The 15,356-nt window shown below is 32.4% G+C and overlaps 3 protein-coding genes and 1 long non-coding RNA gene across 6 annotated transcripts; 2 read left to right on the forward strand and 2 right to left on the reverse strand.

Moving 5' to 3' along the window:
• Positions 1 to 528: 528 nt before the first annotated feature.
• On the forward strand, positions 529 to 4,414 carry LOC104714487 (equilibrative nucleotide transporter 3-like). Of its 2 annotated transcripts, XM_087464995.1 has the most exons (8): positions 529 to 874; positions 962 to 1,066; positions 2,256 to 2,411; positions 2,517 to 2,660; positions 2,750 to 2,855; positions 2,971 to 3,247; positions 3,744 to 4,005; positions 4,197 to 4,414. In XM_087464995.1, exons 1-7 carry the CDS (start codon positions 836 to 838, stop codon positions 3,850 to 3,852), a joined length of 936 nt encoding a protein of 311 aa, XP_087321121.1. In that variant the 5' UTR covers positions 529 to 835; the 3' UTR covers positions 3,853 to 4,005; positions 4,197 to 4,414. The 2 variants fall into 2 exon arrangements, with proteins under 2 accessions (XP_087321121.1, XP_087321122.1); XM_087464996.1 differs by lacking the exons at positions 3,744 to 4,005; positions 4,197 to 4,414 and having other exon boundaries at positions 2,778 to 2,855; positions 2,971 to 3,029.
• Positions 4,415 to 6,662: 2,248 nt separating this feature from the next.
• Positions 6,663 to 9,183, forward strand: LOC104714488 (equilibrative nucleotide transporter 7-like). Its single transcript, XM_019230252.2, has 9 exons — positions 6,663 to 6,792; positions 7,108 to 7,161; positions 7,280 to 7,384; positions 7,481 to 7,636; positions 7,737 to 7,986; positions 8,095 to 8,267; positions 8,344 to 8,507; positions 8,610 to 8,868; positions 8,975 to 9,183. The coding sequence occupies exons 2-9, from the start codon at positions 7,126 to 7,128 to the stop codon at positions 9,083 to 9,085; spliced, it is 1,254 nt and encodes a 417-aa protein (XP_019085797.1). The 5' UTR covers positions 6,663 to 6,792; positions 7,108 to 7,125; the 3' UTR covers positions 9,086 to 9,183.
• Positions 8,495 to 12,224, reverse strand: LOC104714489 (uncharacterized). Of its 2 annotated transcripts, XM_087467675.1 has the most exons (6): positions 11,964 to 12,224; positions 10,451 to 11,759; positions 10,104 to 10,367; positions 9,858 to 10,013; positions 9,625 to 9,755; positions 8,495 to 8,848 (listed from the first exon to the last, which is right to left on the reverse strand). In XM_087467675.1, the coding sequence occupies exons 1-5, from the start codon at positions 11,978 to 11,980 to the stop codon at positions 9,636 to 9,638; spliced, it is 1,866 nt and encodes a 621-aa protein (XP_087323801.1). In that variant the 5' UTR covers positions 11,981 to 12,224; the 3' UTR covers positions 8,495 to 8,848; positions 9,625 to 9,635. The 2 variants fall into 2 exon arrangements, with proteins under 2 accessions (XP_087323801.1, XP_010430178.1); XM_010431876.3 differs by lacking the exon at positions 8,495 to 8,848 and having other exon boundaries at positions 9,497 to 9,755.
• A 1,928-nt stretch (positions 12,225 to 14,152) lies between these two features.
• Positions 14,153 to 15,257, reverse strand: LOC147939366 (uncharacterized). The gene is made up of 2 exons (XR_015567240.1): positions 15,075 to 15,257; positions 14,153 to 14,880 (listed from the first exon to the last, which is right to left on the reverse strand). It is a non-coding gene; the product is annotated as an uncharacterized LOC147939366 (long non-coding RNA).
• Positions 15,258 to 15,356: the final 99 nt, after the last annotated feature.

Below are 15,356 nucleotides of genomic sequence, written 5' to 3' on the forward strand. Positions count from 1 at the left end.
TTTCTTAATCCTGGTAAAAATTACTAAAACATGAGGGAGTACATTACAATTCTTATGGCATGTACCCTTTGCTACAACTAAGAGACACTACTTTTTCTATTTTGGCCCTTGCTTTCGTCCATTTGAGTTGATCCAATTTGGGTTTCTTCCATAGGCAGATCAAATGGAAATGTAACATTAAGGTTAAGTGCTTTTAAGTTCTAATTGATCTATCAATTTAAATATTCTTTTTTAGGCTATGAACCTCTCTCTTTTGTTAGATGAGAGTCGGTTTCTCGGTTTTGTTAGATGAAACTTTCTCCTAAATCTTTTGAATTAGTTCGTGGTCTTCCATGAATTTAAATGCTAAGTTGTGGGAAAGATACAAATACATACTCTGTGAGCTGTCCAAAATGTTGGCCAATGAATTATCTCAAACACTAGACAGCTTATAACGATCTCATTTTATAATGTCAGCGTGTATTCATGTGTTAGTACTTGTTTTTATTTAAGTGGTACGTGGCTGAGACGTCTAACACGATATCACAGTTTATGGACTTATGGTTATCTTTTTTTTCTTCTTTCTTTTATGGTATTTAGTGAAAGAATTGCGAAAAACATGTACATATTGTAATTTATAAATTATTTTTATGCACGTATGAAGCATTTTTAACAAGTCAATTGGTTTAATATCTCTCATTACATATTCTTCGAGTTTTCACATCATCATCATCATCATCATCATCAATTCATCACTCTTAATTCTTTTCTCTTCCTTTGTTCTTTTTAATTTCTTTGCTCACATTTTTTGTTTTTCTTTCAATTTGTCTTGTAATTAAAAGAAAGTAAACAAAACATGGACATTGAAGCTGAGAACATCCCAAGGAAGCTTGAGGTTATTAAATTTACATTATGTGCTTAGTTTTCATCAAGGTATGTTTCAAAATTGTTTTGGATTATGATGGATGAATATATGGACTAGGCTAAGTTTGAAGCAATGGCAGTATGTTGTATCCTAGGAGTTGGACAACTTGTGGCATGGAACACGATCCTCACCATTTCCGATTATTACTACCAAGTCTTCCCGGTAAGTATGTCTTCTTGATGATTTAGGATTTCTTACATACATAACTTAACCAAATTAAAATTCATACATTCGAAAATATGTGAAATTTTAAATGACAGTATAATCTCTTTATTTAAAGGTGAGTATCTACAATCCTTTTTCTTTTATGATTAATAATTGACAGTATAATCTCTTTAGTTAATTGTGGTATTATAGTAATTAATTGTATAATTTCTTAATTCTTTTTCTTAGAGAATTAGTAATTTAAAATTAGAATTAGTATTATTTTTATATACATATATGAACTATCTTTTATAATTATTAAATTGTTTCAATTTTTAATTTCTTATAATTTACAAATATGTTAAAACAAAGTTTTTGTATAACACATGACAAAAACTTTGATTGTTAAAATTGACACTTGTCGCGATCACATGAGTTACTAACTTTGAAAACCAATGTTTATATAATAACATAAGATTGAATACGCTATCAAATCATTCACTGATTGAAAAACTTAAGAAAATACATTAATTTCTTTTTTTCTGTCATTAATTTCTTATTTTGATTTTTTTTTTATATTATGTTAATCAATAATTTTAACACATTAAACCTTTTTATACTTTAATCACTTTCTGTATAGATTTCTTTTTACTATATGATTACAATAAATAATAAATAATAGTTGCAACTAAATTGCAAATATTTTCCTTATTAATTGCAAATATTTTCCTTATTAATTGCACATATTTTCCTATTGAAATTTGTAATTTAATAGATAATTTTCCTATTAGATTTAGTGATATAATAGATTACTTTTGGTTTTATATACTTTTCAAAAATATTAATTGTAATTATTTTTTTAAGGATTTTTTAATTTTCCTATAATTATTAAATAAAAATTATTTTCACGCATGTCAAAATATTATCGATATACTTGACACATGTCGCAATTATATGAATTACTAACTTTGAAAACTAAAGTTTATATTAAAAAAAATATATATATATATATATATATATATATATCTTTAGTTTTAATCATGTCATCGTACAATATGTAGATAACATTACGAAGCTATTAAACTTTCATTATATTACTAATTATATTATTAATCTTTTATTTGATGTTCTACATCTGCCATTGTTTAGTGATCTAACATTTTCTTTTTATGTTCTTTTCTTTTCGTCATGATTTAATTGATTAAAGGAGTATCATCCTTCGAGGGTTCTTACTTTGGTTTACCAGCCATTTGTCCTTGGAACTATATGCATCTTGGTTTTCATGGGAAAAACGAACAAAAATCAAAAGAGGATTACAATCGGCTATACTATTTTCTTTATCGGCACTCTTCTTTTGATTATTGTGAGTAATTTTCTACATGTATGCAATTCGTTCGAAAGACCTTTCTTAGATAATTTTTTATACAGCAACATCACTCTTTTTAATTTTCACCTATAATTTGTGTAGTTGGACTTGGTAACCAAAGGAGCAGGAGATTTATTTGTGTACATAGTTTTGTGTTCGATTGTTGCATGTTTTGGAATAGCTAATGCTCATGTTGAAGGTGCCATGGTCGGAGAGCTATCTTTCATGTGCCCCGAATTTATTCAGGTGTTTTTCTGTTGTTATAATAAATTTTGATAAAGCCACAAAATTTCATTTATAATTTTTAAAACTAAGATTTATAATGTTCTCTTTAGTCATTCATCGCGGGTCTTGGCATAGCAGGGGCTATAACATCTGCTTTGAGGCTTCTTACCAAAGCAGTATTCGATAGATCTCCCAACGGTCTTCGAAAAGGCGCTTGTATGTAACTCTATGTACTTGACTTATTTCTTTGTCAATGCTAAGTACATGTTCACATAAAAACTTTTTAAAATTAATAATTTTATATAAACTAATTTCAGATCATGATTTGCAGTGTTGTTTTTGGCATTTTCGACCTTGATCGAGTTCATTTGCATTGTTCTCTACGTACACATTTTTCCAAAGCTATCACTAGTAAAGTATTACTATGCGAAGGCTGAATCAATCCATCGAGAAGCGGAAGAAAAACAAACCAGTCGGCTAAGCAACAAAGAGTTGCTCTATCAAAACAGGAACCTTGCAATCAATCTTTTCCTCATCTACACCTTAACATTGTCGATATTTCCTGGATTTTTGTATGAGAATACTGGAGAACATAAGCTCGGTTCATGGTATGTTTTTGGCAAATTTTTTTTTTTTTGACAAATATTATTATTAGATTTTTTTGTTCGATTTTTAGGTGGTATGAAAAAAGTAAAACATTAATAGTAGTAGGGATTTTTGTCCAATATACCATTTTGGCACACCATTTTTAAAATTTGCCATTTTCCCAAAAAAAAATTTGAAATTAACCATTTTTTTACTTAAAAAACTAATCATTTGGGATTTTTTTTCCATAAAATACACTTAATAAGAAATGCTATATACCCTACAAGAAGATATAACCAAATTAACCAAAATATATGTGTAAAATTGTGTTTTAGATATAATAAAATGGCAAATTTGAAAGAGTTAAAAAAATTCGCAAATTCTACAAATGTCACTAAAAAAATCATTTTCTCATAATTGATTCGTAGTAGTATATACTTCCTATATTTTTCTCATCAGTTGGTTTCATTATCCATGAATTCATATTTGGTTATGTTCTTTCTGTTTCTTAACATATAGGTACCCTCTTGTACTTGTTGCTTCGTATAATGGGTGGGATGCTTTCTCAAGATATATTCCTCTTATTGAACACCTAAAACTCAAATCGGAACAATGGATCACTGCGTGAGTGCTTATGCGGTTCTTGTTTGTCCCGGCTTTTTACTTCACTGCAAAAAATGCGGATCAAGGTTGGATGATATCGCTAACATCTTTTTTGGGATTTACTAACGGCTATCTAACCGTGTGCGTTATGGCAGTTACACCTAAAAGCAACTACAATGTAAGTTAGCTCTATCAAGATATTCCTGTTTTTTGTTTTAAAGATTCTACTTCGCACAAGTGCATGAGTCTAGTAATATTGATTTATGATTATAATCTACTAAGTTGCAATCCAATTTATTTAGGTGAATTCAATTTCTTATTGACAACAAAAAAATTTCTTATTGACATTATACTTTATACTATTGACAGGTTTTGGAGACGAATGCTTTGGGAAATTTGCTGGTAGGTTTTATGTTAGGAGGGATTTTTGCAGGTGTTTGCCTCGGTTGGCTTTGGCTACTAGGAACCAATAGTTCCTTTTAGAGAGATTCAGTATTTACAAAATAATATGTTTATGTAATAAACAATATCTTTGAACGAGAAAACATTCTCAACGACGACGAAATATCAATACCTAACTTTCAATATTGACGCATTATGTTTATATGAGAATAATATTAATGTAAAATGATAAATAATTCGTTTTCCTAAAATCTAGAGAATCCAGTTTATCTTTTTCCCATTTTTTTTGAAGTAGGGTATCCAAATACTATTTTATTGATGATCTTCTTTTTTTTTTTGGTAGAACTATTGATGATATTCTTTTATAATAAACCAAAATCATCCAAAGCTATAAATTGAAAAATAAAATGAAAATAGAATTCATGCATTTTCGTGCCTAGTTATTAGTTAAGCCTTTGTTAATAAAAACACTTGTAAGGTCCAATATGGCCCATTTTACATGTTTTATATAAATAATGTAACACACATTAGCTCTCTCGTAATCTATACCATCATTTACTTTTGATTCTCTACCAAAAAAAAAAAAAAAAAGATGAAGCCACAATCAAAGAAAACTTTAGAGAAAAAAAAATATTGAGATCAACGATGATTGTGATTCTCGGTTTGATCTAAGTTTGCTTAAAGAGGCTATCAACAATGCAAGCGAGAAGCCAACCAAGATTGTTGTTCCGACTAGTAAGAAGAAAGATACATCATTCGATCTAACATCGATGTCGAAAGCATTATCCTCTGTGAAACGTAAGTGTGATAAAAAGAGTCGTGTGACGAAGAGGGAAGCTCTTAGGCAGCAGCGTCGACTTCTAACGATTCTCATGTTACATAAACGATATTTATCTAAATAAATAAATTAGTGTATTGATTTTTAGCTTCATTTCTTCTATTTGCTTCGGTTATTTTCGTGGTGATGCGGCGACTGTTGTTTGTTCTCAACTTCTCATCATGATGATTTCTCTTTTTTTTTAGGTTTCGCTTTTTTTTTTTTTTTTTTTTTGATTAAGGTATATTTTTTGGGGTTGATTTCTTTCAATTTACTTTTAAATCTTGATCATTACCAATATATATATATATATATATATATATATCTTAATTATTAATTTTAATTTTGATGATTCTCTTAACTGTTATCGTTATTTTCTTTGTTGAACAAAATAGAAGAAGATTTGTTGAACAAAAAAGAAGAAGATTTACATTTGTTACGAACCCTACTCACGAATCAAGCTATGCGACAAATATTCTAGTAAAAAATTGATTTAGGTTAATCTGTTTTAATTGTTTTGTCCCGATGGTCGGATGGTGCGGCGATTATTGTTTGTTACTTTGTTCTCATTACGATTACTATTTTTTAGGGTTTGGGTTTGTGTTAAACTATTAGTTGATCCGTTCTAATAATATCTTGTTGTCGTTCCGTTCTAATTTCTAGGATTATATATATACACTTAAAAAGAAAAAAATTTCTGCTCTGCTTAAACTTATAGTATGCTTTTTCTCAATAACTAAAATAATAAGATTTTAAATTTGAAATTTGCGTTTGAATTCATCATCGAATATTTTGTTTTACAACTTTTTCAGAAATTGAACATTCTTGTATTAAAGTGTTTGGATAGTTATCTCCCTAACAACCTTCGTCAATCTGTAAGACTTCTCTTTTTTTTTTTTTTTTCATTTTTACTTGTTGATCAAAATATGCATGGATCTCTTTGATTTTTTTACCTCAAGAAGACTAAAAAAATTAGGATGTGATCTGAATCTGACTCGAGAATCCACTTATTTATATATATTGCTACACAAAATACAAAAAAACAAAAAAAAAAACACATGTTCTATGAGAAGGGAACAATTAACTGTAAAGGATGATTTTGGTCAAATCCTAAAATAAGAGCAATCTCAACCATAAAACAATATTAACTTCTAATATCTTTTAACACGCATTCAGTGGAATAAGTGAATAACACAGAATCTTCTATTATTAAAGTAAAATATATATTCTCTTTTTTTTTTTTTTTTTTTTCATTTTTACTTGTTGATCAAAATATGCATGGATCTCTTTGATTTTTTTACCTCAAGAAGACTAAAAAAATTAGGATGTGATCTGAATCTGACTCGAGAATCCACTTATTTATATATATTGCTACACAAAATACAAAAAAACAAAAAAAAAAACACATGTTCTATGAGAAGGGAACAATTAACTGTAAAGGATGATTTTGGTCAAATCCTAAAATAAGAGCAATCTCAACCATAAAACAATATTAACTTCTAATATCTTTTAACACGCATTCAGTGGAATAAGTGAATAACACAGAATCTTCTATTATTAAAGTAAAATATATATTCCCTTTTTTATCAGATCTATTTTATACTTTAGCCGAGATTTCTCAAATTACAGACATTTTACTTCTGCTTTTACCTGTCAACGAATCTTCTCCGGATAAAAATTGTTACGAATCTTTTGGGTTTGGGTACATCATCGTTTGCTGCCAACTTTGAATAAGTTTTCCTTCAGGTCAGTGCCATTTTTTTCTGATATTCTTTGCCTTTTCTTTCGTAAATCAACAATTAAACTTCAAGGTCTTGTTTTAAGTATCATTTGTTACAGTGCCGTAATCAACAATTAATTAACCCACTCGATTCGAGTACGTACTTATGTCTCTTAGAGAACATCGTCTTATCTTTTGAACTAATGCTTCATATGTGTATTAGGGATTGTATATGAATTACAAACCCTAAGAAGACGTTCAATTGTCTCCTCTCTATTACATTTATTTGCTAATAAAATTTATATATGAAGTATTGTTTTAAAGATTCTGAAAATTTACAGGATTTGTGATTGCCACCGATGAGTAATCCAGAGGATATCCCTAGCAGGCTCGAGGTTAGTGTGAACACTTTCATATTAATCAATCATTCATTCATATATATAATATATATTACATATTAAATATCATGTATAGTGTTTGTGCAACTTCTGAAATAAATTTGTTGATGAACAGGGTAAGAATGTAGCACGACTTGTGTGTTGTATCCTAGGTATAGGGTCTCTCGTGGCATGGAATGCAATGCTGACCATCACTGATTACTATTATCAAATTTTTCCGGTATGAATCTAAGCACTTTTTCGGTATCAAGACATTACGATTCAGTCGTTTGATTCTGTATGTTTTGGTTTTGTTTGATTTCTTGGTTAACAACAGAAATACCATCCTTCGAGGGTGTTAACAATAGTTTACCAATTGTTTGCGAATGTGTTTATAATAACACTTGCCTATAAAGAAGCTAAGCTCAATACTCGCTTTCGTAACATTCTCGGGTACAGCCTTTATACCGCTGGTACCTTTTGTCTCATCATTGTAAGTACACTCTCATTTGTCTAGTATTTGATTCTTTCTTTTGCAATGTCGGGTTTTATAAAAATATAAAGTGATTTTGATTTGATTCGGTTTGGTGAAGTTGGATCTTGCTTCGCATGGCAGTGGAAGCGTAGCAGCATATGTTGTCTTGTGTTTGATTGTTGCTGTTTTTGGGCTCGCTGATGCTGTTGTACAAGGTGCAATGGTTGGAGATTTGTCCTACATGTGCCCCGAGTTCATCCAGGCCTTCATGGGCGGTTTAGGCATAGCTGGAGTTCTAACTTCCGGATTAAGGCTTATTACAAAAGCAATCTTCGACAAGTCTCATGATGGTCTTCGAAAAGGACCTTGTAATGTTTTCTCCTACAAATCTTTTTTATTTCAAAATTTAGTTTGTCACATATTATACAAATTAAGCTAATATTAATTATACTCATATCATGTGTTTTATTCCACAGTGCTGTTCATAGGAATCGCGACATTGATCCAGTTAGCCTGTGTTTTTCTATATACATTAGTCTTTGCTAAGCTCCCTATCGTGAAATACTACCGTGCCAAGGCTGGTAAAGAAGGGGCCAAAACCGTTTCTGCGGATCTGGCCGCAGCTGGCCTCCAAGACCAAGCTCAACAGGTTATCTTTCGGTTTTATTTTAATCTGATATACTATGCTCTTTATTCGGCTGATTTAGCTAGCTCTCTTGTAAAAGGTTCAACAAATGGACGAGTCCAAGATCCAAAAACTAACCAAGAAGCAGTTATTACGGGAAAACATAGATCTTGAAATCAATCTATTCTTGATTTACGTCGTGACACTATCGATTTTCCCGGGATTTCTATACGAGAACACAGGAGAACATCGATTAGGCGATTGGTATGCATCATTAACATAAAAACAAATTATTCCATGCTGATAGTGTGGTTACATAAATTAAAAAAAAAAAAACCATTTATATGTTTTGATGTGTTGAAAAAGGTATGCACCAGTTCTAGTAGCCATGTACAATGGATGGGATGCAATCGCTAGGTTCATTCCCTCGATCAAAGGGTTAACAATAGAGTCGAGGAAATGGATCACTGTTTGCGTTGTGGCACGTTTCTTGCTCGTCCCGGCCTTTTACTTTACGGCTAAATACGCTGATCAAGGATGGATGCTTTTCCTCACCTCTTTCTTGGGGTTGACTAACGGTTATTTAACCGTTTGTATCTTCAGCACTGCACCAAAGGGTTACAATGTAAGTCACTTGGCTCACTTCTCTCCCCCTTACAAAATAAATCAATCTCGGTTTGATTTGGTTTAATACCGGTTATGTTAAATTGGTTCGATCAAATTTTGTATAGGGACCTGAAGCAAATGCGTTAGGGAATTTGATGTGCGTGTTTCTATTGGGAGGGATCTTTGCTGGTGTTTGTTTGGGTTGGCTTTGGCTCATTGGCAACGATTCGTTTTAGGGATATAACTAAGGCCGAATGTAGTATTTTGTAGTACTATTTGTATTTTATTTTTCTGTGCCAAAGCGCACAAAATTATTCAATTCATCTCATTTTGTTACTAGTGTGTTTTCAAGAAATTGATTTCTCAGCTTTTGTTTAAAATTTTACATTTTTTTATTTATTTCAAATGTAACTAGTGGGTGTAACAAGTTATGTTCTGTTGGATTCATTTCAACTAATATGTGGCACTGAGCATTCAAAGTGTTGTTTATTGCGTAATAACTGCAAAGTGTCGAGCATCATTCTGAAATCAATCAGATTTTTAGCCGATATGTACCGCACAAAATACAACAAATTCTCTGTTTTTAGAATGATGAAGAACATGAAAGAATAAGCAAAAGAAATGAAGAAGAAAAAAACACCAAAAAAAAAAAGGAACTCAATGTTCTTTTGTATTACTCTTTAAATATATGTTTCAGTTCTTCACATCCTAAGACAAAGAAAACAAAATCTGGCACTCAATGTTAAAATGGTGTAAAAAGAATAAAGATTGAAACCTTTTTTCAGACTAAGGAGCCATCAGTCCATCGATTGTGTAAGAAAGTGATTTCATCCAATCGCTTTTCAGCAGCATTTTTTGTAGCGTACGCATCACATCGTATCCTGGATCGAGTTTTCGTTGCCAACCCTGAAAAAAAAACGAAAGAGAATTAAGCCGAAACCTCAGTGTTGTTAGATTTGAAGCAAACTTGAAAACATCTAAGAGACTGTAAAGCGCTGATGTAATCACCTCGAGAACTAATGTTGTAAACATCACAGTGGACACATTGCCGTCGATATTAACTCTATGACGCCTCATTTTCTCGAATAGTTCGTGCATACAATCAGCTGGATGGACTAAATCTCCTTCCTCTGTTCCCCAAAATGTAAATGCTTCTTCTACTTCCTGTCAAAATGTGTATTGTATATAAACACTACGAAATATGAAGAAACTTTGAATGATGTAAGAGAAGACACACAGAGCAAGAGATCTCACCTGGATAAAGGCCTGTGGATCAGGACAGTTCTGTTGTTTAGATAATTTTAGTGTTCGTTCAGCAGCAGTCTTTCCGTCTCTACGTGCAACTGCCTTGAAAAAACCTAGTAGGTTATCTCGGTCAACTTTTGAGAGTTCTGCAGTCATGCCTACATCTAGGAAAATGATGTGTGGCTTCCTCGATCTGAAAAGACCTCTTGGAGTATTGTTTGGCCGGACAAGAATATTCCCTGAATGCATATCAGCGTGAATGAAGTTGTCAACCTGAAAAACAAGAATCAAAGCAACTTTTAAGTTGTAAGTGGCCGAAATGAAGAAAAAGATACAAGTGAAGAAAGAGGTAGAACCAGGAGCATCTTCAAGAGAGCATGAGTTCCGATATGAGCTACTTTAGCCTTGAGCCGTGCATGTCCTTCTGAGCCATCTACATAACGAGCCACACTCTCTCCGTGCTCATATGTCTCAACCAACACAGCGGGATGTACAAGTGGATAGATGGGCTTAGGGAAAGAGACATCTTTCCATCCACGGAAGTTATATATAAACCGACTCAAATGAGAAGCTTCCCTTGAGAGATCAACTTGGGACAACATGTAGACACTAAACTGTTGCACACACTCGTCCAATCTAAGCCAATTCAACCCCGGAATAAAAGTAGTTAGCTTTGCCACAAAATTGATGATCACAAAATCTCGCTTCATCGTTTGCTCAACACTAGGATGTCTAACTTTAACAGCAACTTCTGAGGACTTCACCTTTTGTCCTGGATACTGAAACTTCAAGGAAGCTCGGTGTACTTGAGCTATACTCCCAGACGCCACAGGCGCCTCATCAAATTCCTCAAATATCTCAGAGAGTTTACGGCCAAATGCATTTTCAATAGATTTTTTGGTGAACGCGAAACTGTGCTCAGGAGCATTACTGTGAAGCTTTGAAAGCTGCAAACAAAGATCCTTGTTAAACCGATCAGGTCGTGTGGCAATCCATTGACCAAATTTGATAAAAGCAGGACCTGCTCTTTCCAGAGTTCGATGGAGGATCTCATACTGTAGCTTTCTAAAACGAGGACCACACGCAAATTCTAACAACGCCATTATAACATTTGGAGAGAAAAAAACAGCTAAATAGAGAGCTCTCCCAAACAGAACAACACCTTTGACCGCAGAAATCATTAAAGACGAGATAACGATAGGGAAGTTTAACGAACTCCTAAAAGGAGAAATGCTTGCTGAAGGAGAATACACCACAGGACTTGGAGCCACCCTTTGCGCATACGCCACTTTTCTCAAAGTAAGAGCCAAGAAACCAGGTAACAAAAAGTGAGAACGGGCTAAAGACAAGCTAACCACTTGAGCAATCTGAGTTATCCGAGACAAGTTCCAAGTACGATTCATAGCTACTCTATAAAGAAACCTTTCCCAAGAGGCTTGAGCATGTTGCTTAACTACATTGCTCGCAGATAAAACCGAATAGCTCCTCCTTGCGAGATTATGATAATTACCTAAACAGCTTCCTTTAACATTATGAAGAAGACCCAATGAATGATGTCCATGACTCTGAATTCTGAACTGTGGCAACCTTACAGAAACCCTAATAGCTGTTCTATTATTCTGATTCGAGAACAGAGTTCTCTTCACCACTCCAGTGATCAAAAATCTGCAAAAAGACCAAAACCAAAACCCACCCAAAGAAGGATCTAATCAAACGAAGACTTTTATAGAGAAAAGTTCACAACTTTATGTACAAAGACTCGATTTTTAAAACCTACGAATCAATCTATGCAATCTCCGGCTAATAGTCGAAAACTAATCGGATTAAGAAACCACGAAGAGGACTCTGAATATGAGAATAGAGACGAACCTTGAGAATAAGGTCATTGCGAGAGAAGACAAGGGAAAGGTTGGGTTTTTCGTATGATTTTTGAACCGTTGAACGTTGGGAGCATTATATCATCGATTTCTGAGTTGGATTTAGGGCAGAGCAAACTCTTCCTTCGCCTCGCCGGCAAAAGAAGGTTCTGGGTTTTAGAAGCTGAAGAAAAGATTCGGAGAGATGAGAGATCTCGTGATTTGGGGCGGAGAAGAGTGGGCCCCACAAAAAATCCCTCGTGGGCTTCACGCTAAATTTTTTATTTGTCGGCTTATTTTATTTTTATTCTGTTGTCCAATTTTTAACTGATTAAACATTAAGAAACAATAAATATTTTCTTATTTAGTAAATTTCAACCAACAGAAAATTTACAGAATTTAAATAATCATATATTATGAAATCATTATAAATTGAGCATAGAAATATGAAAAAAAAAAAAATCAAACAAGAAAAAAAGTCTAAAAGCTCTTAAATAATGGGACAAAGGGAGTACCAACAAAATTTTATATTTAAAAAACTTCTTCTTTTTAGAAAAAAAAAAAATTCTTCTAAGAAAAAAATATGTCGACAAAGTTATTTTCTACAAATATTTTGTAAAATTTGATGAGGTTCTTATTAGTCCTTTTACTGTAGTGTTTATGGTGTAATTTCGTAAAATATTTTTCCATTTAGTATATTAATCCTTTTAACTATTGTCATGTCATTTAACACATTAGTCCCATATTTCACAGATTTTTTTAAAAAATTGGATTTACAAATATTATAGTCCTTTTATTTTTATAACTAAAATATTTATTTTCAAAAGATATAAACTAATTAATGAAATAAAACTCTCATCAATTGGAAAGCTTGTACCAAATTCAAAATTCAGAAGGTGTTGCTCTCTAATGGAGTTTGAGGGTTAACGCTCATGGAGTTGAAAAACCCTAATAGTGTTGCTGAACAACTCTCCATTGACTTGATTTGTAACGAAAAGACCAAGGTAGTTGTTAGAAAACTATTTTGTAAATTTTTACATAATTTTTATTAAAAAAATTCTTGTTTTTTAGAAATAAAATTTTTTAGAGAAAATGGATATACTAACAAATTTATTTTCTACAGTTTTTTGTAAAATTTGATGAGGTTCTTGTTAGTCCTTCTACTATAATGTTTACGGTGTAATTTCAAATTCATTTCTCAAAATATTTTTCCATTTAGTATATTAATCCTTTTAACTATTGTCATGTCATTTAACACATTAGTCCCACATTTCACACATTTTTATAAAAAATTGGATTTTCAAAATATTATAGTCCTTTTATTTTTGTAACTAAAATGTTTATTTTCAAAAGATACTAAATTATTAATGAAATAATACTCTCATCAATCGGAAAGCTTGTACCGAACTCAAAATTCAGATGCATTGCTCTTTGCTAAAGTATGAGGATTAATGCTCATGGGGCTGGAAAACTCCAATAGTTGTTGAACGACTCTCGATTGACTAGATTTGTAATAAAAAGATCGAGTTGGTTGATAGAAAACTTTTTGTAAATTTCTAAAAGAAATTATATTTAAATAATTTCTTTGTTTTTGGAACAAAAAAATATTTCTTCGAAAAAATAAATATGCTGACAAATTTATTTTCTACAAATTTTTGTAAAATTTGATGAGGTTCTTATTAGTATATTAATCTTTTAACTATTGTCGTGTCATTTAACACATTAGTCCCACATTTTTATAAAAAAATGGATTCTCAAAATATTATAGTCTTTTATTTTTGTAACTAAACTGTTTATTTTCAAAAAATACTAAATTATTAATGAAATAAAACTCTCATCAATCAGAAAGCTTGTACCAAACTCAAAATTAAAAAGGCATTTCTCTGCTAGAGTTTGTGGGTTAAGGCTCACGGGATTGGAAAACCTCAATAGTGCATGCGCTGGGTGTGCATATGCACAGAGTCCAATTGAATTTTGCATTTTTGTCCATTATCATTAGGGTCCAATTTTTTTTTTACACGGTGAAAAAACCCCAAAAAGGTTTCCAACTTATGGTCCATTAGTAAATTGAGCCGGACCTGATGTAGCCTATAGAAATCGGAAAATCCTTGTACTCTTGCATTTTCACGGACCGAGAGAACTTGATTAAATATTGATATATCTAATATGATTCAAACCTTTGACACACAAGGAAGAGAAGAGAGAAAAGAAGCAAGCATTTCATTTCGCGTTTCTCTTCTAATTTTGGAATAGTATCAATCATATACATTTTTGATATAAAATATATAATTAATTATCTAAAAGATAAATAATAATGAATTTGAGTTTGATAAACTCATACTCTCGCTTCTAAAACGAGGACCACACGCAAAATCTAACAACGCCATTGTAACATTTGGAGAAAACCAAACAGCTAAAAAGAGAGCTCTCCAAAACCGAACAACACCTTCGACCGCAGAAATCAATATAGACGAGATAACGATAGGGAAGTTTAACAAACTCCTATAAGGAGAAATGCTTGAAGGAGAATAAACCACAGGACTTGGAGTCACCCTTTGAGCATAATATGCCACTTGTCTCAAAGTAAGAGCCAAGACACCAGGTAACAAAAAGTGAGAACGGGCTTGAGCAATCTGAGTTATCCGAGACAAGTTCCAAGAACGATTCATAGCTACTCTATAAAGAAACCTTTCCCAAGAGGCTTGAGCTTAACTACATTGCTCGCAGATAAAACCGAATAGCTCCTCCTTGCGAGATTATGATGATTACCTAAAAAGCTTCCTTTAACATTATGAAGAAGACCCAATGTGTGACTGTGATGTCCATGACTCTGAATTCTGAACTGTGGCAACCTTACAGAAACCCTAATAGCTGTTCTATTACTCTGATTCGAGAATAGAGTTCTCTTCACAACTCTAGTGATCACAAATCTGCAAAATAAAACCAAAACCCACCCAAAGAAGGATCTAATCAAACGAAGACTTTAATAGAGAAAAGTTCACAACTTTATGTACAAAGACTCGATTTTTAAAACCTATGAATCAATCTAAGCAATCTCCGGCTAAAAGGGTAGTCGGATTTAGAAACCACGAAGAAGACTCTGAATATGAGAATAGAGACGAACCTTGAGAATAAGGTCATGGCGAGAGAAGACAAGGGAAAGGTTGGTTTTTTCGTATGATTTTAAAACCGTTGAACGTTGGGAGCATTATATCATCGATTTTTTTGAGTTGGGATTTAGGGCAGAGCAAGGTCTTCCTTCGCCTCGCCGGAAAAAGAAGGTTCTGGGTTTTAGAAGCTGAAGAAAAGATTGAGAGAGTTGAGAAAGTCACTGATTTTGGGGCGGAGAAGAGTGGGCCCCACAAAAAAAAACCCTCGTGGGCTTCACGCTAAATTTTTTATTTGT

Source organism: Camelina sativa, chromosome 9 (genome assembly GCF_030686135.1).
Source record: "Camelina sativa cultivar CO46 ecotype springtype chromosome 9, ASM3068613v1".
In the NCBI taxonomy this organism is placed as follows: domain Eukaryota; kingdom Viridiplantae; phylum Streptophyta; class Magnoliopsida; order Brassicales; family Brassicaceae; genus Camelina; species Camelina sativa.

Bases quoted from the DNA above. Each gene is read 5' to 3' on its own strand.
- LOC104714489 (XM_087467675.1), bottom strand. The intron at 10,014-10,103 runs GTGAGATCTCTT...ACATTTTGACAG, and splicing joins ATCCACAGGCCTTTATCCAG to GAAGTAGAAGAAGCATTTAC. The intron at 9,756-9,857 runs GTGATTACATCA...TTTTTTTTTCAG, and splicing joins TTACAACATTAGTTCTCGAG to GGTTGGCAACGAAAACTCGA.
- LOC104714487 (XM_087464995.1), top strand. From the start codon at position 836: ATGGACATTGAAGCTGAGAACATCCCAAGGAAGCTTGAG. The intron at 875-961 runs GTTATTAAATTT...TATATGGACTAG, and splicing joins ACATCCCAAGGAAGCTTGAG to GCTAAGTTTGAAGCAATGGC. The intron at 2,412-2,516 runs GTGAGTAATTTT...TAATTTGTGTAG, and splicing joins GCACTCTTCTTTTGATTATT to TTGGACTTGGTAACCAAAGG.
- LOC104714488 (XM_019230252.2), top strand. From the start codon at position 7,126: ATGAGTAATCCAGAGGATATCCCTAGCAGGCTCGAG. The intron at 8,268-8,343 runs GTTATCTTTCGG...CTCTTGTAAAAG, and splicing joins TCCAAGACCAAGCTCAACAG to GTTCAACAAATGGACGAGTC. The intron at 8,508-8,609 runs GTATGCATCATT...GTGTTGAAAAAG, and splicing joins GAACATCGATTAGGCGATTG to GTATGCACCAGTTCTAGTAG.